General features: G+C 40.1%; 1 protein-coding gene across 1 annotated transcript in view; it reads right to left on the bottom strand.

Moving 5' to 3' along the window:
• Positions 1 to 5814: 5814 nt before the first annotated feature.
• The window catches only part of mrc2 (mannose receptor, C type 2), a 41264-nt gene continuing 26836 nt past the window's right edge, over positions 5815 to 20242 (bottom strand). The window contains exons 12-29 of the mRNA XM_055005410.1: positions 19492 to 19712; positions 18184 to 18326; positions 18007 to 18103; positions 17795 to 17924; positions 17137 to 17169; positions 16832 to 16998; positions 16399 to 16567; positions 16174 to 16316; positions 15127 to 15235; positions 14870 to 15036; positions 13644 to 13752; positions 13311 to 13549; positions 11975 to 12137; positions 11692 to 11841; positions 10306 to 10419; positions 9679 to 9858; positions 8068 to 8091; positions 5815 to 7948 (exon numbers count right to left, since the gene is read on the bottom strand). Coding sequence (XP_054861385.1) covers positions 7728 to 7948; positions 8068 to 8091; positions 9679 to 9858; positions 10306 to 10419; positions 11692 to 11841; positions 11975 to 12137; positions 13311 to 13549; positions 13644 to 13752; positions 14870 to 15036; positions 15127 to 15235; positions 16174 to 16316; positions 16399 to 16567; positions 16832 to 16998; positions 17137 to 17169; positions 17795 to 17924; positions 18007 to 18103; positions 18184 to 18326; positions 19492 to 19712 — 2579 coding nt within the window. The 3' untranslated portion in view covers positions 5815 to 7727. The remainder of the gene's footprint in view (positions 7949 to 8067; positions 8092 to 9678; positions 9859 to 10305; positions 10420 to 11691; positions 11842 to 11974; positions 12138 to 13310; positions 13550 to 13643; positions 13753 to 14869; positions 15037 to 15126; positions 15236 to 16173; positions 16317 to 16398; positions 16568 to 16831; positions 16999 to 17136; positions 17170 to 17794; positions 17925 to 18006; positions 18104 to 18183; positions 18327 to 19491; positions 19713 to 20242) is intronic.

Genomic DNA, 20242 nt, shown 5'->3' with positions numbered 1-20242 from the left:
ATAAAATATATATAACGCCAATTACAGGTCAAATTGTCTCAAGATGCTTTATTTTTATATTTTTTTGGTCATATTTAAAATATGACAAAGTAAGAAATTAAAACCTCTTGACTAATCCAATTTATTATTTGGTTTTTAAGAGACTAATGGGCAACTAAAATAACTTCCTAAACTAAAACTAATAAACATGAGGTCAAATAGAAGGAAGAGTTTTAAATACTGCAGTCCCACAACGACAAGAATAAAGTTTGTCAACAAAAAGTAAATCTGCTGGTGGATTCCATTAAAGTCCTAATAAAGGATAATACAGTGTGATACTAAAGGTTTGTGGTGCTAAAAATCTCCAAGTAAAGATATCAAGTTGAACATCTGGATGGAGGTTGATAAAAGTTGACCTCCCTTCATTTCTCTGGAGGGACTCCATGGATTTTATGGATGGTGGTGAAAGACCTGCTCTTCCAGTCGTCTTCCTTCTAGTCACTGTAAAAAGTCAGTCCATCCTGGTCGACTTCTACACCTCTTCATGACAACTTGTTCTGCCTCCGACCTCGTGGAAACTCCAGAAACTCAGGAAAACCCGTGGAGACTCGAAGAACTCGTGGAGACTCGAAGAACTCGTCGGGCGGGGGAAGGTGTGGTGGGTGGTGAGGGGAGGTGGGGGAGTAGAGGGGGGAGGCCACCACCCACCTCCCCGCCTACTCTCCGCCCTGACTCCACCCAGACTCCGCCTTGGCTCTGCCCATGTGGTCACTCCAGGAACTACGATGTCAAAGGGAGGACGAATTTATTTCTTTTTATCTGATCTGTAGCTCAGTGAGTTAAGGATTTGCCTATGGAGCTGCAGGTCGCTGGTTCAAGACCAGACACTTCTTAAATTTTCATCAAAATCCTGACAAAGACAAAGAAAGAAAAGTGCCAGTGGTGGGTCTTGAACCTGCGACCCTCCGCTTGGTAGTCCTCTTCTTATCCCCCTGAGCTACTCGCTCAGATACTAATTCTTCTTTTTTTTGCGCATTTATCATCTATTTTTTGTCATTTTCGAGTTTTTTTTTAACTCAAGTCTCGACTCGACCGTTTTTCTCAGGAGGTTGGACTTCAGCCTTTGTGCTGGAGGGTTGAACCTTCAGTTCCAAGACTTTCCAAAGCCTCCACACCTCCCGAGTCCTCAGGACCTGAGCTTTCACACAGTCTGAGGGCTGAAATTTTCTAAGTCCCACAGTAGTTCTCTGTTAGATTGAACTTTCAGACAGTCCAAGGACTGATATCTTCTAAGTTCCTGAGTAGTTTTCTGTTCGTTTGAACCTTGAGACACTCTGAGGACTGAAATCTTAAAAGTTTCTCAGTACTTCTCTGTTAGTTTGAACTTTCTAGTTAACAGAAGCCTTAAAACTTGTGACCATGAGTCTTGATTTCACATTTAGACCATCCATCTGAGTTCTTCTCAGACCTTCACCTGTGGGTTCTTTAGAAATCCTCAACAAACTTTGATTCTCTTCACTGAACAGTAAAGTTTGTGGAGATCAGAAGGTAACATTAGTTTGATCGATGCCTCTAGTAGACTTTATCTGGAAATCAGTTTTCTGAAATAAGTTCTTAGTAAATCTGTCCACAATCAAACCAAGAACATAGAAAGAGGAAATGTTTGAAGAAACAACTTGATGTTTTCATTTCAGACTAGAAAACGCTTTAAGAACTTTATCTGTTTTTGCTCTTTTTGATCGTTTTATTGTCTCCTCTGTTTAATTTGATCTTCTAAAGTCTAACTGGTGCCCTTTCAAAGGTTTTATCTTTAGTTTGATTCTTCTTAAATGTTTAGTTTTGCTCTTTTCTCACCTTTTATTCTGTTCTAATGTCTGATCTGATTTTGAAATGTTTTGTCTTTTTAATGTTTAATTGTTGTTTTTTCAATTGTTTTATTGGCTTGTTTGAAAAATTTCCTTTTCTTTCCCAATGTTTAATTTTTTGATTAAATCTTTGTTTAGGTTTTTCTTTTTAAATGTTTTACCACCTTTTAATGTTTAATTTTCTTTTTTAATGCTTCATTGTATTTTCTGTTTAATTCCTATTTAAAGTTTTATTGTCTTTAAGATTTAATTTTCTAATTAAACATTTAATTTTTTAATTAAATGTTTTGACTTTTAAAGGTTTAATAATCTAATTAAATGTTTTGTGTTTTTCTGAATGTGTAACATTCTTGTTTAATTGTATTTTTTAAATGTTTAATTATCTAAAATACTTCATCTTTAATGTTTAATATTTTTGTTTAAATTTTTGTGTTTAATTTCATAATTACATGCTTTGTATCTTCTGTTTAATTATCTAATTAAATATTTTGTCTAACATAATTTAATTGTATTTAATGTTTAATTTTCTTTTTAAAAGTTTTATTATATTAAATGTCTTTTCCCTTTGATTTAATAGCCTTTTTACTGTAGTTTATTTCTTTAATCTTTTTTTCTGTCAAGATTTGAACCCCAACCTTAAAAATGAAACAAACCCTTAAATCACAATGAAAATACTTCTGTTGTCACAATCATGAGTTAGTCAATTATTCAGTTTATTAATTCAACTTTATTTGTTAAGCACCTTTTACACAGATGATAAAACTAAACAAGCAAAGAGAAAAAACTATGCTAAAACTATGATTAAAACTCAAAAACATATTTAAAAAAAAAAAAAAAAGATTTAACATGGTAATAAAATATGTTGTGTCCAGGGGATGGAGGGAGTTTATTGAAGTCTTCTTGGGCTCACATGGGAAATCATTTAAAATATAAACTTGATATTCAGTCTAAGGAAACTGCAGAGTGACAGAAGAACCAACAATATCTCCTGTTTTCTCCTTTAATGAGTCGACTCTTCTTGTGCTTTCAGACCAAAGAACTACAGACTCTTCACAACCTGCTCAAACTCTTGGTACAGGACCTCACCACACGGGTCAAGAAGGTTTCCGTCTCATTTCTACTCTGAAGCTCACCTTCTCCTGCTCAAACTGCTGACAAATGTTTCTGCTGCTCTAAAGTCTGGTCTCCAGAACTTCCTAAAAACTCTCAAAGTCTCTTCTGCTGCAGGTTGCTTTGTAGAACTGTTCCAGAAAACCTCACTAAACTACATGGAGGGGCCTCAAGATAGTCGTCCAAATGAAACCATACAAAAACCAAACTAGCACAACCCAAACACTAAAGTCTCCTGCAGCCTACCAGAGAACCTCTGAGAACAGAGAATCAGGACAGGAATTCTTACCTTCTGGACAACCAACGTTGCTTTACAAACAAGAATACAGAATGTATCTGACCAAAAACCTCTAAAGACTCACTACAGCCAAGATAAAGACACAACTCAGCTGCAGCAAATCCACTAATCACTGCACACATTAGCACCATGTGCTAACTGTGGCTAAAGAACCACATTTACCAAGACAACTATCCAGTACAAAGCCCTAAAACACACCAAGAAACACATTAAAGTCTATTTTACTGCTGGAAGCTGCAAGCCAACGCCTAAAGAACAACCTAAAGCAATGGAGCCAAACCCAGTTCAGTGGTGAAGAGAAACAGAGGAAATGTTTGCAACCAAATAAAGCAGGAAGACACTGAGGTGCTCAGGTGTTCCTGATAACACCAAGCAGCCACCTGGACAGCCAATAGGAACACAGCTTCCTGGAAGTCCAGAGGGCTGGGTTAGTGAAGGAAATTTAGTTTAAAGTTGAAGCAGAAAGTTAACAAAGAAAGTTGAAAACCACCTTCTGATACCTGAAATCTCTGAGTTTTCACACAAAGAACACCTGAACATGTCAAACTGGTTCCATAGTAGAACCATCATTGTAAAAATGTCATAGTATGGTGTGTTGCTCAAAAAACATTAGGACCCGGCTGTCAGGGGACAAACATGTAAGAAACATGAGAACAGAGAGAACCCAACCAGCAGGTCACAGTTTATCATCCCCCAGTCATCTCCTGAAGTCCATATGGTGAGAGACATCAGTATCTGGTTGTTAATTTACCAGAGGATGCTTATAATCATGCTGATGTGGTCTGTATTCTACAGTATTTCAGTGACTCAATAAATGCCTAAGTTGTTTTTTTAAAATGCTTTTTAGTTTTTAATAAACATTTAACAGCCTATATGTAATCAATAAATGGCCTTTGCCTATCTTAAGAAAAATTCACTCAGAACTCTGATATATTAACAGTACTAAATAAATCATTAAATACATGCATACACACATAAATAAGTTAATACATTAACTGTGTTAAGATAAGATTTAGATTTTGAAAAAAGTTGTTTATGTTTTTGCAGAATCCAGTATTGCTCACTGGTTGGTCATTACATTTTGTTAGTTTGATTTCACTGTTTAAAATGATGCCACCTCTTCAGACAGAACCTGTGATAATAAAACAATACAAAATTCTTAGTTCCGTGTTAATAAAGCACTTAAAGCTTTAAGTATGGCTAAATGCTTTTTTCAAAATTAAATATATCACTCCTTGGGTGGTAGTGACCCCAAGTTCAGTAAAGTTGGAAAGATATTCACAGATTCAGACTTCCAGCATCAATAACTTGTTAGATATAGGTTGTCAAAACATAAACGGTGCCTCTTTCCCATTGTTGCAAGGCAGACAATGTGCTACAAGCCCAGTTTTATCAAAAGTAGCTGTCTTTCAAGCTACAGGAATAACATTGGTGTCTATGGAGTGAACAGGGTCCGTCTGCAATTTGCAAAACCGCTGCAACAGTAAAGAGAGACAAATATTCAATAACTTCACTCTTATACATTGTAGTGTCACTAAAATCACTGCAGCCTTCAACTGGCTCCTGTTGACAAAGTGTTTTAACAGAAATGTAAATGCTGTAATATGATTCTTTTAATGAACCATGTAACTTGAATGGATGTGATGCTGGTGTGACCACAGTGCACACGTCTGATGTTGCTCACAGTGGTCCAAGGGACGCTCAGGGAGTTTGTGTGTTTGCTCACACTCAGGAAAAATTACAGGGAACATTGGTCATAGTTTAGTATGTCATCCAAAATGTCCAAAAACGTCATAGTTTAGTATGTCGTCCAAAATGTGATAAAAAAAAGTCATAGTTTAGTATGTCGTCAAAAATGTCACAAAAACGTTGTAGTTCAATATGTCGTTCAAAATGTGATAAAAAATCATAGTTTTGAATGTTGTCCAGAATTTGAACAAAATGTCAAAGTTTAGTATGTGCAGTTTTGAAACATTTGACTGTAAGTGTACAGGAGTATACTAACTTCATTGTGTACTGTATGTTAATCTCAGCAGTTAGAAAGCATCGCCCATATTTGCTGCTTATCTGCTTTTATATATCTTTTACTACCGTCATGCTTTCTTGCACTCTGTTTCTGTGGCTGTAAATATTATTCCTACTTCCCAGGTCTTCCTTCTAAAAGAGGGCTTGATTTTAATGACACTCCTTTAGCATGATTTGCAGCAATTTAAGTGGATGACAGTGATGTTAAATAAATTTAATGTAGCTATTGCAAAATCACAGATGATTACCACAGAGTGACTCTACTTAACGAGCTGCAATCATAAAGAAAGTGAGAGCAGGACTGCAATCAATAAGGAAGAGGGAATATGCAGTTAACTGTAGGTTGGTTGCATCTCTGTAAACACTCCAATAGAAAACAGAAAATAATCTGAGACAAAATGAGTCAATCAGATGTAAACCTGTCATGTGACAAGTGAGGTGTTCCCTCTTGTGGCAAAACATTAACACTGCAGTTCACATTTTACAGTAATTGGCTCCATTTCAATGTGTGTTTAGAACGAATACGAACCCAGAGAACAGCTTTGAGAACATAGACTTTATTCATTTCATATAAAAATGACACAAAAACTTTCAAAAAACATTTAAACAGGTGCTTCGGGTATCTCCACAGACACTAGGGCAACACAGCTGGACCTTCACACCACGTCGCCTCCATCAGTTCACATCCAAATATATAGAAAACACAAACCTGTACAGAAATCCACCACCAGAGGACAGGGTAAGCCCAGAACCAATCCACTCCTCTACCTACATCCATAACTCCTCCTCACTTTCCTCCCTTCTCGTCTTAGCCTTTTTCCTTTTTCTTTCCCCCTCTTCCTGACCCTTCATGTCCCTAAAGCCCTCCTTCTCTGATTCGTTCCAGACGTGCCACTGAGCTCTTCTTGCCGACTCAACATTCCACAGCTGGAGACTGCACACACACTCCAACACACTCGCCGACTTTGCTCCCTTCCCCCTTCAATCTTCGCAAAAAAAGAACTGTTTTTTCTTTTCTTTTTTTTTTATAAAGTCTTTTACAGCAGCTCAGCGAAACACCAAAAGCCAGAAATGGCTCCAAAGCATTCCTTTCCTATCTGAGCGGGAAGACAGAAAGACAAGAGGCGAAAAGCTGAGGGAAGTAGAACGTTAACTCCAATCAAATCTTTTTTTTTTTTTTTTTTTTTTTTTAAAAAGAGGGGAAACATTCTTTGGCTCTATACAAGTGTGTCATTCATTTGAGGGATGTTTTCCTTTGTGTTCCCATAGAAAATAGGAATGCTTTACCAGTCAGGTATTTAAATCAACTCACATAATGAAGCCTGCATTATAAAAAAAAAAGAAAGAAAGAGGAGAATATCCATTACAATGATGAATCAAATTGCAAGCCCCTTTTTTCTCTGTGCACACAGAAAGAAAAGTCCTCATAAAACGCTGAATCAGCTCCAGATGGCGGCACAAAGAGCCAAAACAAACAGAAGTTCGGAATCACAGAGCAGCAAATGCGCCTTAAGGATAATGACTAAAGGCAGGTGGATGACTGAATTAGATAATATAGCAGAAAGTGCCGAAATGTAAAGCGAGTCTGAAACCTTTCAGTCCTGCCGCACCAAAAAAAAAAAAGAAAAAAAAAAGACACAATGCAGTCTATTTAAAGACCAGCTTTCAATGCAAAGTTGTACTTATGTGCACAATTATAGTGTTTGCCCTCAGACAGACAGTTTGAGGTCACCGGTCCCTGTCACCTTCCACACATTCACATTTCCTCCTCTGCTTCGCCTGACAGACGCTGCTGCTGCTGCTGCTGCTGCCGACGTGTCAGAACCGAAACGAGGAGGGAGGCAAGGCTCACAAAACCACACGAGCATCATGGGTAACAGTTCTCTACACCTGCACAGATAATGGCAAACTCATTTGGGTGTGTGTGGTGGGGGGGACAATAAAATGACAAAAAACAACACAAGTTCAGGTTAATACTGATGCGGCAATTTGGTCCCATAGAAGAATGTGGATGCTAAAAGTCTGAGTAAAATCTGTAGTCTTTCAATCAAAATAGGAAAAAACATACAGTGTGCAAAAAAAATGTACTTTGGCATCAGGGAAGACAGCAGGGAGTTATTTCATAAAACTGTTTTTAATCCAGCTGCTATAAAATTTATTCCCCATAGATCCATTACGGTTTTGTGCAGTTGGAAGCGTCTGATTCATCAGGGGGGAAATCGCTAGAACTGTTAAATCTTGGCAAAACGAGGGTCTTTAGAAAGCTGGGGGTTCAATTTGAAATCGAAATACCTGCTGCTGCGCTCTACACAGCCCTTCAGCACTTTAAAAATCTTTTTGGTTTCAAAAGACACAAAAATAATCATACATGCCACATTGTGTTTCAGATTCTGAGTCGGCACATTAGAATCGGCTTCTTCCTGTGTCGGGTCGGTCCGGGTCGGTCCGAGCTACTCTGGCTGCTCGTTCAGCTCCATGTCGGACACCAGGATGTTCTTCTCGGCCTGCTCGGCCAGGCTTGAGTTGGTGCGGCTGTATCGGGCCCCTTCGTAGGAGCCCCGGGACCCGACGGCTCGCCGGCGGTACAAGTAGATCACGCCGACTATCAGAACCACCAGCACCAGGCCTGTCACCATGACGACGATCAGAGTGGGCAGGTGGTCGCCGTCCACTAGACAAAGATGGAGAATGGGAATGTTCACTTTACGGCACACATTCGAGGAATTTGTGATTACAAGTCATAAAAAGTAATAGAAACACATATTTATGCTACAGATAAACCAAACTTACATGTTACAGGCGAAGTTTCAACACCTGCAAATAGAAAAAGGGACAGTCAGTACAAATCCATTGCTCTTGTAGTTTCTGCATTGTCTTGTATCATTTTGATTGCACTTAATTTGGGGCCACTGTGATTTTTGTGTGACTTCTTTCCCCCATCATTGCAATCAGTTCAAGAGCTTTACCATCATAGTGTAGTATGTGGTCCAAATTCACAAAAACATCAAAAACTCATAAAATCGCAATAGATTTTATCCAAAATGTCAACGAAAAGTCATAGTGTAGTATATCGTCATAAACTCATGAAAACATCATAGTTACTCTGCCAAGGAACGCGGCGGAGTTATGTGACGATCGGCGTACATTTGTCTGTTTGTCTGTGGGCAACATTACTCAAAAACGGATGAACGGATTTGGATGAAATTTTCAGGGAAGGTCAGAAATGACACAAGAACCAACTGATTAGATTTTAGCAGTGATGCAGCTTATAGTCTGGATCCACGGATTTGTTGAAGATTTCCGTATCATTGCAAGATGGCGGCATGACATCACTGTAAGTATAGGTGCTTTTGCACAAGTACCTACTCGGCTCGACTCTAATCGACTGAACTCGGTTTAGGTCGCTTTCCATTACAACTGATCATCACCTTATCGTGGGTGGAGTCGTCATAGCACGGCGGCCCGACCAACAAGGCGATGGTATACGGCGGCAAGTCTAAACACTCAGGAAAACAGGAGAGTTTGGGAGGCGATACAGCAGTATCAAGCCGAAGACAAGAGGATACAAACTAGACGACGTATGAGGGTAAGCTAATGCTAGTTCGCTACAGTTGTAGTATATCAGTCCCGTGTACAACCCTGTAATGGCTGCAATATATCGCTATTAGGTATTAAAATATGTTTGCTGTGTAGTGTCGTCACTCCCTGTCCAATCAGCGGCCTGCACTCTGTAGGCGTCACATTATCGGCTCGACTCAGCTCGCTTGGAACCCCAGCCGAGTAGGTACTAAAATAGTACCTGGTACTACGTCTTACTGGAAAACCTCACAAACCGAGTAGAGTCGAGCCGAGTAGGTGCTAGTGGAAAAGTGCCACATGACAACAAGTGAACATTACGTCAGCTGCCTCTCGACGATCACATGATTGCAATCCTACTACAAATCGATCGCTGCGGACTTATTGGGACTCTGAGTGCTTTTCTTGTCTAGTATGTTGTTGAAAATGTCAGCAATACGTCATAGTTTAGTATGTGGTCCAAAATGTCACCAGAAAGTCATAGTATAGTGTGTCATCGAAAACTCACAAAAACGTCATAGTTTAGCATGTCGTTATCTAGAATGTGAATCAGATAGCATTCTGCTTTTTGGATGAAACCAATAAAGGCTGGAAGCTTTAATCTTTAACAACGTGTTGTATTTTTAATGTATTATCCACTGTGTGAAACCTTCACCTTAAAAACGCTGTCTGATAAATTTGGAGAAGAAAGTGCCACATTCACCTCTGAAACACAGCGGAATAGAAGGCATAAAGATTGAAATACTCCAGCAAAACTACCTCACAAGTTGTACTTTGTAATTTGCACCGCTGACTGTGCTGAACTTGGTGCTGGAATGGACTTACTTCGAGACCGTTTGCAGATGACTCCGTGCGTTCGATTCCTGCAGGATCCCGGTTTCCACAGGCCGCTGTTGCTCTGGATCCAGAAGCAGGAATTAATCGACAGCACTGAAAAGGCGACGTCATGAGTCTCCCAGTTGGTGTAGGACATCTCAGTGTCCTCGCTCCACACCAGACCTCTACCTGTGGCGGCAACACATTCAAAAGAGTTTTATAAACACCCTCAAGGACTGTGGGGTTCAGTTTTATCCTAATTTGACATTTTCCAGTCTTGGTTTTAATCTCCACATTAGCTTACCAAGCATATTTTCACTCATCTCACTGAAATCATCTAATTGCTCTGACTGATAAGGACACAGTTTAAATAAATTAACTTCCTTGAGATAAGGCGCCTTGCTTTATCACATCTATCTGACACTAGAGACGCAGTTTTAATCAGGTTTCTTCTCCTTAATTAATAGTTTAATGACTATACTACAAAATAAATCACAATCAATCAGGTAAAACGTATTAAATTAGGGAAGTTATCTGCATGCAATTTGCCTAAAAATAGAGTGAAATGAATAAGCTGAAAACACATGAAGGTTAACACGGCTGCTGCTGCTGCTGCTGCAGAAAGTGTTTCGGGACCTTTGACGCTGATGCCCAGCCAAGCTCCATGTGCCTGTTCTGCGTAGCTCTGGATGTGCTCCCATACAAATCCATTCTCTGTTTCGTCCAAGATGGAGAGAAGTTCTGCTCCCACTAGAAGAGAGAGAAAGAAAAAAAACTTCAACAGACAGAGATGGAACACAGCACAATTGATCATGCTGAGAGATTGAACGGCGGCTCAATGAAACACGTCTAAATTTAGACGTGTCGATGCATTTTGTCAATCATGTGTGCTGTGGAGAAGGTCAGGAGTGTTGCCTTTAATTAGTTTTCAATTCAGCGTCATGAGCCGAGCGGGCAGGACAGCAGGAGAATAAAACGCTCTGCAGGAAACAACTGTGAGCTCTTAGGTTCTAGTTTATTTATGTTGACCATGAAATCGTCATCAGTTAAGTCATTTTCTGAGACAAAATGCTTTTTAAGGATGGTCGCCCTTATTCACTAAACCGCCACATGAAACTGGTTATCAACTTATTAAAGTGACTCAGGGTTTGACATGGACAGATCTAGAGCTGCATATTTCTCACAAGAAGAAGAAACTACAATCCCAAACTAAGGTGAGGAGTTTAAAACTATAATACAGGCTAAAAGCAATAAACCAGGAAGGAAAGCTGCAAAAAAACAGCAGAGTTTTCAAGATCCCTGCCTTATATAATGTACTATTTAAGTCAAATTTTAATGATGTATAAGTTGCTGTTGGAAATTCAGTTAAATAATAATCACCCAACACGTGATTGTAGAACATAATTAGAGACGTAGTCCCTTTATTCTGCTCACAAAAATGAATAAATAATCAAGTTAGAGAAATAATTTTCAGGGTGATGTAGAGGATGAATTTCACATTTCACAAGACAGTTTTATTCTTTTAGCTGCTTTGTCGTGTTTAATAGTTAAGTTGCTCAACATATTATGTCGACTTTTTAATATGATGATGAAGAAGTCTGAAGGTTGCAGTTGCCAAACCAGTAGAATCCCTCTCAGTCTTTAAGACTAAAAACGCAGCTCTTCCTTGAACACATCTGCACTTGACAGACTGCAAAAATCCTATTAGGTCTGCACTGCCTGTAGACAACATGGCCCTATTAGCACACTTGAACTTGTTTTATGGCACTTACCCAGCTTGTTTTCTCCTAACTAGTTCCTTGTGTTGTATCTACTCTCACATGTACGTCGCTTTGGATAAAAGCATCTGCTAAATGAAATACTAGAAATAAACCAATAAAAGAGAGTTTTGTGTTGACTGTCCTGCTATAAATAAGCTGTCACACTCAGATTCTGTCTTTCTCCCTTCCTTACAATAGATTAAAATTTACCAGGCAACATGTTTGTGTTATTATTTAAGGTAATAGAAGTCAGCTTCCGTACTTTTCTTGCAGGATGTGCGTGCATCCTGCTGCAGCCGAAGCGTTTGCAGGTTGAAGGCGTAGCAGTGGTTTCTGAACGGCACCCATGCCCATTCTCCCAGAGGCTGGGGGCACAGGCCGGGGTAGAGCCACTGGTGAACCACAGGCTCATCTGGGAGAAGAAAACAACTGGGATGAGCACATAAGAACGTGATTCATGGCTGAAATGTTTTATGAGATAAGTCACTGCCTCCTCCTGACTTGCTGTGAGCACTGTGTTAAATTTAGTTATGTTGGGCTCATACCACTGATCTGGCAGATGGCAGCATCCATTTTAGCATCACAGGGAGTCATAGTCCACTGTCCTGTGGTGGTCATGTGACCGCATCCAGCCAGCTGATTGGGCGCCCCGTCTTTCCAGTTGGAATACGCCACTTCTTCATCGCCCAGCCACGTGAAGCTCCGTCCCTGATTTTAAAAAAACACGGGCTGCAATTTACTGCAGTTAATCACACGCTGAAAAACTTTTGTAACAACAGTTTATAGCCCTGTGCAATATCACTTAAATGCCAAATGATTAAATATTGCATCATCTCTCAATAACTGCATGATTTCTGAGTTGCACAGTCGAGTACTTCCTCTTATGAACAACTAAAAAGAAACACTTTATAAAAACTCGATTGAAAATTCAGACCAACAAAAGTAAATCCAACACAAGCTAAAAAAAAAAAACTGTGATTACTGAAACTAAACTGAGTTCACCTGTGATTCAGTCATCCTAACTGCATGAACATGGTTGTAAAATGAGCTGTGAACACCAGAACTTTCTCAGCTTTGTCTATCTGGAAAAGAATTACCAAAGGAATTTTAAAAATCTGATAGTGACATTAATCCAGAATATTCCAGCAAGATAACCATCCAGAGCACAAAATCACACAAGAGTTTCTAATATAGAACAGAGTGAAAACTATGACACGGACAAGTATGTGTACTTTGCTAAAGAAGGCCAATTTGTTGGGCTCATATGGACTCAGTATGTTTAGTCCGAACCTGACCAGGACTAGCACAGTAGGTAAATGCATAGTCCTGACAGTGAAGCACGATGCTGGGAAGGTGACAATACCACCAAGAGTTTCTCAAGAAGACAAAAGATAAACCCATGACATAGATAAGTATAAATTTTTTCTGCTCAGATGGAGTCCAGTATGTTTGTTGTGCACCTGATTGGACTACCACAGTGAATGCATAGTCCTGACAGTGAAGCACAGAGGTGGGAGTGTGATCATATTGGGCTGCATGAGGGGCATTTCAAAGAGAAAGACAGCAACACAACCTCTGTACCAAAGAGCAGCTGAATTAAATTAGTGTCTGAACAATGCATGAAGATCTCAAAGTGTTAAAAAAAATTTGATCTGAACGTCAGTAATGTATACTGACTTTTGCTGCATTGGGTTTCCTCGGTTACGCCTGTGTTTTTAATAACAGAAATCTAAATTGCTGGTTTTTAATTTTACATATGAGCACACACTCTACTGTTCAACTTTCTTTTGACTTTGTGATATTGCACAGGAGTGGACTCGCTTCTGTTCCTCACTGTATGTGGTAAAATATAATGAGATATCTGTAGGTTATTAAACTCACTCCGTAGTTGTAGAGGGCGATCCAGGCTGGCCGGTGCAGACCGTTGATGAGCAGTGTGAGGTAAGCTTGCTGGAAGGGATCCTTCACCGTGGCTAGAGTCCCATTCAAAGACTCACAGAGGTGCAGAGCTCCGGTCCAGTCCAGTCGCTTCTGCACGACCCGGTAGGTGACTCCACCCAGCTCCACCGGCTTCAACAGGGAGTCAGGAATGAGGGCTGGAGCCGGAGCTAAATCCTGGTCTGAAGTCACATATGATGATTTATATACACTTCTGATTGCAAAGTGACCTGCACTTGTAAATAACATCATTGTGCTTGTTGCTGAATGTCACACCTTGCTGTCTCTGACAGATGAAGCCGTTACTTTCCATCTCACAGGCTCGGGAAGCCCACATGCCGGCTTTCTTCAGCGGGTTCCCATGAATCATCACCACACAGTTTCCCTGAGAGGTGACAGAGAATTAATCAGCGCAACAACAGATCGATGACAAAGGCACAACATTTATATATTGGCTTATTCCATACATGCCATAAGAAAGACAAAAACAGAAAACAAATCGCACATAATTAAAAGGAACTTGAAAAAAATTATGTGTGAAAATGATGAGGGTGAAGTTTTGGCTTATTAACTCCTACCAGCAACATGTCTGTACATTTCATAACTTACTGTTTCCTATTATCTTCTTATTTTTACCCAGTAAACTGATAAACACCTACTCTTTATGGTGCTATGAGCATATGGCATAAGAAAATGAAATTTTCTCTTATTTCATAGTTTCCAGTTTTGCCCATGAACAGTTGTTGCATGTTATCAGAGACTAAGTTATTGTCTATTTTGAACATTAGAAGAAGCCTGAGGAATATTGGGAGCACATTCTTTGGTCTGAAGATAAATTTGTTCTGCTCAGATGGTGCCTAGCATGTTTGTTGTGAACCCGATCAGACAACCACAGTGAATGCATAGTCCTGACAGTGAGCACGGAGGTGGAAGTGTGATGATATGATGCTGCATGAGTGCAAAAGGTGCTGGAGAGATGATATTTAGAGATGCACCATGAATGTCTGCAAATAAACCAAAATGCTGTCTGACAAGATGACTCCCAGGTTATATAAGCTTGAAGAAAGGGAATATTCCAGCATGAGAACCATTCAAAGCACAAACTCAGTTTCTAAAGGAGAGAAAGTGGCGACTATGACATAGAGTTTGATTCCAGGAGTCTCATCTGACATTCAGATCAGATTCAATCAGGAAGCCAAGATAGGCTTGTTTGGCTCAGATGGTTCTGTTATTTGGTGTACACCTGACCAGGACTACTACGGTGAATGCATAGTCCTGACAGTGAAGCACAGAGGTGGGTAATGGGGCTGCATGAGTGCAAAAGGTGTTGGGGTGATGACATTTATAGATTTTGTTGAACTGCTTTATAGCAATATATTTGTATGTTTTCATGGAGTAACTTATACTTAGATTATTTGTCCTGAAATTCACTAACTCGATAAATTTCAGACTATTTTGTTTTGTGTATTGATTGTATCTGTAGTGACTTGTGTTGTGGTTACCGGCGTCCTGTTGTGATGTGGTCCACTGTTGTCGAGCGGCTCTCCAGGCCCCCAGTTTGTGTAGCTGAGGAGGCCAGCCTTGGCCCAGTTGAAGTGACCTTTAGAGTCCGAGGTCAGACCCACCCAAAGGTCAGTGCTGGCGTTGTTTAGCAAAGTGGTGACAAAAGCTGCCAGGAAGAGAATACAGTAAATGACAGAGTGCATGTGATTATCAAAGATCTCCTTTACCCCCCAGCTTCATGCTCCGCTGTAATTACCTTGCTCCAAATGATTGGTCACCACTGCCAGAACACCTCCCTGTATCTCGCATTTCAGCTTGGCTGCAGACCAAGTGACCCGGTATGACTGGTCAAACACTCTGAAACACTACAGAAAAGCACAGTTGAGGTTAGCTATGGTTAGGCTGCGTTACAGAAAACATAAAATTCTTCTTCTTTTTTACTGTATTTTATACGCTTATACACTAAGGCTTCATCTGTTGAATATTTTTTGGATTAAATGATCAGATTTCGGTCTATAAAATTGCAAATAATTGGTGAAAAAATATCAGTGTTTCCCAAATCCCTATATGTCATATGTCTTGCTTTATCCACAACTCAAAGACATTCAGTTCACTGTCATAGAGGAGGAACAAAAAAAAGAAAATATTTAAATTTAAGAAGCTTTCTTTCTTCAAAAACTACTCAAATCAATAAAGTGATGATGAATATATTTGGCAATTAATGCAATAGTTAGCAATTAATCGATTGTATGGCCCATATGATAATGTTATTTGATGCATACTAGATGCCCCACATCCGTTAACTTTCTGAACCCCAAAGTTTTAATGGGTTTAAAAAAAAACTGACTGAGAAAATCCTTGGATTTAAAACTTCCCAGAGGTCCTCGAATAACATAATCCAAGTTTAAAATGATGGTGTTTTCTCAAAACTGCCTGCCTCATTTAAAAGTTTGCCAGAAAACAACTTGCTTGCTTTAACCTGATCCTGTAAAAAACAAAAAAGACTGCACTCCTTGGTAGAACCGTGAAACCATGAGTGACTTGCTTGCGACCAACAGACACATAAACTGCTTGTGGGTTCAGAGAGTTCTTAAAGGTAGACATGCAACTTGAATCAACTACTGTGTGCTTAAAAACATCCAGTGTTTGTGCACAGTCCTGGTCCTGTCGATGGGCAACCGAACAAAAACGATGCTAAACTATTTCAGTGTGTCCTGTGCACGTTTGTAGTCTTGTAGATTCGTGGTTGTGTACAGGACGTGGGAGGGAATCTGGTAACAATGAAGTACTGCTGCAAGTTTACCTTATGCTGATATGAAGACCACCCATCAGGACATCCAGCGGGCAGGTGGGGGGATGATGGAGTCGGAGGCATCGTTCCTGTGACGTTCACTCTCTTACAGATGTAGGGCAGGTCAGAGTGGCACTTCTGGTCCGACCAATCCGCTGTTCGGGTGTAAAAAACGCCGGCTCATGTCAAATGTATTCAATTTATTCCCTTAAAGTCTGTCTTTCTGGCTGTTCTTACCTTTGCTGGCGGACAGGTGGACACATCTGCGATCTCGGCTGATTGGATGTGGCCTCCCGAGGGCCCAGGAAACGTAATTAAGCACTGAGTGGTCGGACCAATGGAAGCGTCCGTCGTTTTCGTACGTATGAAGCCCCAACCACCAGTTGTCCCCCTCTACCTTTGTCATCTAAAAGTCAGAGAGAACCAGAGCAGCAGTCCTTTAATTATGTAATTATTTAATCCCACATATTGTGGTTGCTATGCAGAACATAAACACCATGATTAGCTGTGAATTTCACACATTGTTTCCTGCTTGTTTGGGATTTCTCACAGTTTCGCAGTGATAAACCTGGACTCTGCTTGCTTGCCAAGACAGTGGTGATCGATCACATTTAGGCATTAAATGAACTCCTAAAAATGACGATGAACGTTTTTAAAAAGTGCACCGTGCCTTGCGTAAAGTGTTGGCCAGGAAAGCTTCCTCCTCAGCAGAGTGGACGGAGGCTAATGAGGAGTCAAACCAGGAGCAAATCCTCTGGGCCTGATCCCAAGTGGTCCGGTGGTCGAAAAATTTATACTCGGCCTCCTGGAAGCTAATCCACTCTGGTGTACTGGTGCCTGAAAGATGAGAGGCAAGACGGAGAGACAGGGGTGACACATAATAGGAGGTTTTAAAACTCAGGAGATAATTTCAGCATGCTAAAAAAAAAAAAAAAAAATACTTGGGTAAATGAGAGCTAAGAAAATCAAGCAAACCTTCAGCATCTTCTGGTAGCTTCTCAACACGACCTGAAAACACACAAACAAGACAATATGTATGAATGAAATACAAAATACAATATGAAGCCCATTTGCAAAATCATTTAAATGTCACAGTAGAGCTGTTTGGTCTTATCTAGAATTAAAAACTAACAGCTTGGATTGACTATATTAAAAATACCAGCCCCACAGTAGGAATTTAATGCAACCAAAGTTAGCATAAACTACTCATGTTAAATTTTTCTTTCTTTTTTTCCCAATATTTCATATGTCCACCTTTTTTTAATGACACAAAAAGGATCCTGGATCATTTTCTATCTACATGAAGTCTCAACAACAGACTCTTCAGTTATTCTAAAAATGCAGAACATGCAGATTGACACAGGAAAGTAGTCCTGTGCTATTTACAGTTAATTTTGTAATTATGTTCATGCAATTAGGCTGTTTGGAAATCACTGGTGGTATCAATTTAGTGTCAGTGATCATAGGCGCTTTCACGTTTTTGTATCGAGTTTCTGCTTGGGGGCACTGTATTTTGTTAATCATTATGACATTTACTTGATTTTGTTCTTGTACGCTTTATGATTCCTCAACAATATTGACCACTCAATCACAGCATTTTCTTAACAGATAAAAGAAAAGGTCCAGGCTTTACCTCTGGGGATCTTGCAGATCCAGTCTAACTCAGAGTCACAGTGCATGGCCAGCCAGGTCATCGTGCCCAGATCTGCTGCAGCACACTGACGAATGTTGTAGTAGTAGCGGCCGAAGTTCTGATACGTTACCTGAGACACAAACAAAGAGTGAACAGATTGTATTTCAGGAATGTGTCGGTAAACAGGTAAAGTGAATGCTGTTGCTACTCACAGAGAGTCCATCACTCCACTTCCAGCTGCCATTGTCCATGGGGTTCCTGCGGTTCAGTCCGATCCAGAACCAGTGCTGCTCGTGTTCCTCTGACTCTCTGTGGGTCACGTCATCATCATTAAAAACTTCGTCGTCATCATCATGATTACATATGATCGATTAGAAGTCCAAACCCACCCGAATCTCTCGTGCAGGATCTGCAGAACGAAGTGCTCCTCCTCAGGGCTGCTGATGCTCAGCAGATCAGCTCCATGTCTCCGACAGAACAGATGAGCCTGCAGCCAGGTCAGCTTCTGCTCCAGCTGAGGGTAATGAAACACCTGCACACAGGTGACAGAGGTGTAACTACGAATGCAACGCTCATGTAAAAGAAGTTACTGTTACTCCCAATCCTACTGTTACTAGGAAGAATTACTCATCTTATCTATGGCTGCGTCTCGAGAAGAATTTGCAACGACCCTTCTCCAGGACACTAGATGTCCCTGTCTTGTTTTGCAGAAGACCCAGTGATTCTGCTCATTAAACCTCCTTCATTCAACCAGGAAGCTGGACTGGAGCTGCCCTTCTCCAGCAGCATGGTTTCTTTTGTTCTCTTGTTTGATGCACATTTTTGGTTAAAATAAATACATTTTTAGTCACCACACCGTTGCTGTCTTCCATTTTTGTTACAGTTCTGTAATTAATTACTTTTATAACGTGACAGAAAATTGCAAAGAACTAAAAGATCTTTCAGTGCCTTTTAGCTGACATCTGCATTATCAATTTTTTTTGTTACAATGAGCTCAAAAATTTAACATTTCATGATTATTTAACGTACTCATCCAGATTCTGAATCAACAACATGATGAGAAAAAACAGTTCCTGAATTTTTGTCGTTCAAACAGCCTCAAATTTCATTTAGTAAAAAAAAAACCTACTAAAAGTGGATCGATGGGCAATTTTTAAAAAGATATTATCTCAGAAAGTACTTCTATCAAGCGAAAATTGCTCAAATATTTTTTTGAAAATATCCAAATTTAATGCTGTGAAAAATTTTGTATGTGTTGCTATGTACACTGCAGTATTTAAGCTTCTAAAAATCTATTTTTAAGCACTGCTAATTGTAAAAACACAGTTTATTATGTGCATTTATGATACTAACTCATTAAAACTGAATTTATTACATAAGTGATGAACAAGCCAGCTTATTATAAATGCAGCATGTTACAAAAATTATCTTAAGAAATTCAATTTTTGACACTGATTTAGATGAAATGCAATTATAACTGTAATATATTATCACAGTAGAGAAGACACTTGGAAAGCTACATTAGTTGTCACTCGAGAAGAAGCCGAACTTGTGCAAAACATCAGTGAAACTACTTTGCTAAGTGAATATTTGTCTCTAGATTGGAAAAAGGTAAACATTTGCATGAAGCATTTGCAAAACTGCAGTAAAAACTTGCAGGAAGACCCCGGCGGACGCGACACATCCCCGTTATTGACCTTGTAGCAGTATCGCAGGTCGCTGTTGCTCTTCCATCCGTTGGGGCAGGATCCGCTGAGGCTGGGGGTGGGCTGAGGGACGGGGGGCTCGGGGCTCAGCGACGTGTCCTGGTTCTGCCGGCAGATGAATTTGGCCTTGGATGACGCACACTCCTTCACCTCCCACAGACCCGTTGTGAAGCCCGTCGCCATGGAAACGCAGGCGCCGCCGCCGATGCTCGCTGAAATAGATACGGGGTGAAACGTAGGTGAGCCGAGGGAGGAAAAAGAGGCAGCGCTGATGAAACGAGTGGAAATACAGAGGGAAGATGTAGCAGAGGGAAAACAACAATGTGGACATGAGATGCTCAAAACACAAGCAACACATCTGGTCACCCCTGCCTGGACTCTAAAACAGCAGTTGGATGTTTTTTTAAAGGGTTGAGCCTGTTCTATTTCATTATACAGATCATTTTCCACACATTTTAACATGTCTCTGTGCATGTAAATCAAGAGAACAAGGAGAGGTCTTTGGGTTATCTTTCTATTATTAGCTGAACTGGAAACCTTCAACCAGCCAAGCAAACTGACTCCAATCTGCTCACAGGTCAGACGGTTCACATCTTTGGATCCATCCGTGACTCTGCAGCCAGACGCTTCGCCCACATCTGTTTTGTGATCACGTCTCCAGGTTCGGTTCAGAAATTATAGCTGTTGTGAATCTAAATTCCAGTGATAGTCTATATTTTACAAGTGGATTTCTTCTCTGTTT

This window comes from Amphiprion ocellaris, chromosome 19 (genome assembly GCF_022539595.1).
Source record: "Amphiprion ocellaris isolate individual 3 ecotype Okinawa chromosome 19, ASM2253959v1, whole genome shotgun sequence".
Taxonomy (NCBI): Eukaryota; Metazoa; Chordata; class Actinopteri; family Pomacentridae; genus Amphiprion; species Amphiprion ocellaris.
The sequence above is the reverse complement of the archived record's forward strand: the minus strand, read 5'-3'. Positions and strand labels throughout refer to the sequence as shown.